General features: G+C 48.5%; 1 protein-coding gene across 1 annotated transcript in view; it reads left to right on the forward strand.

Moving 5' to 3' along the window:
- Positions 1 to 86: 86 nt before the first annotated feature.
- EMH_0013260 (uncharacterized protein) overlaps positions 87 to 899 on the forward strand; it is a gene marked incomplete at both ends in the record, with an annotated part of 1,059 nt that continues 246 nt past the window's right edge. The window contains 4 exons of the mRNA XM_013499782.1: positions 87 to 197; positions 307 to 340; positions 448 to 537; positions 721 to 804. Of these exons, the coding sequence (XP_013355236.1) occupies positions 87 to 197; positions 307 to 340; positions 448 to 537; positions 721 to 804 (319 nt within the window). The remainder of the gene's footprint in view (positions 198 to 306; positions 341 to 447; positions 538 to 720; positions 805 to 899) is intronic.

Here is an 899-nt window from a genome sequence, read left to right on the forward strand (position 1 = left end):
AAATACTGATTGGCGACGGAGTGGACACTGAAATGCCAGTCAGTATTGAGCTGCCGCTAACAAAGAAGTCCGCTGTGATATTATATATGCCACATCAGGCCTGCATCTCTTTTCTTGCTTGCGATGTGAAACGTACAGGGCTGTTCACTGTCCTCTTCGGCGGCACCGTCGTCTTTGAGATTAAAGTCTGGGCAGTTGTGAGAACACCACACACGCCTTAGTCTCTAGCAGTTTCTGAATAGGGAAGTTACATTAGCACGCTTCATCTGCCGAACATTTTCACTTCCTTTTCTGGTTGGTTCGCAGGTGCTGAGCTCTGGATGGCCACGCAGGCAGGTCAGTAAGACGAATCTGCCCAACGAGAACTTCACATTCACTGCTTTGCAGCTCGTACCTTATATGCCTGTGAATGCTGCATTTCGCATAGGAAGAAGTTGTATGTTGCAGGTGAACGTATGCTGCAGAACTTGGTAAATATTGCACGGATTCTCGAATCTCGCTTTGTAGAATGGGCCCAGATGTTGAACGGCAATACTGGTGCGAAGAAATACCTCTTATTTTATTTTGTTATTACCCAAAGCCTTGCTCATTCCTTTAAACGGAGCCAATTGTTCGTTTTGTCTGTGCAGAATGCTGAAATTCTCCACGGTGTTTTGGTCCACCGGCAGCCGCCAAGTTTCTATTTGCCTTCTTCTTTTGGATATTTTCTGTTCTGTGCAGGTGCTAGAGCCGTCACCCACACGATTAACTTTGTCACGGACGTAGACGGGGTCAGGGTGGGTCATGTCTACATGCGCTTCGATGGTAAGTCTCGGCCCCACCTTGAATGCCAGCGAATGCAGAATGAGGGACCCCGGGGATGGCATGTCATAGCGCACAACCCAACCGCACGTGCTGGA

This window comes from Eimeria mitis, genomic scaffold (genome assembly GCF_000499745.2).
Source record: "Eimeria mitis Houghton genomic scaffold, Emh_scaff467, whole genome shotgun sequence".
NCBI lineage: Eukaryota > Apicomplexa > Conoidasida > Eucoccidiorida > Eimeriidae > Eimeria > Eimeria mitis.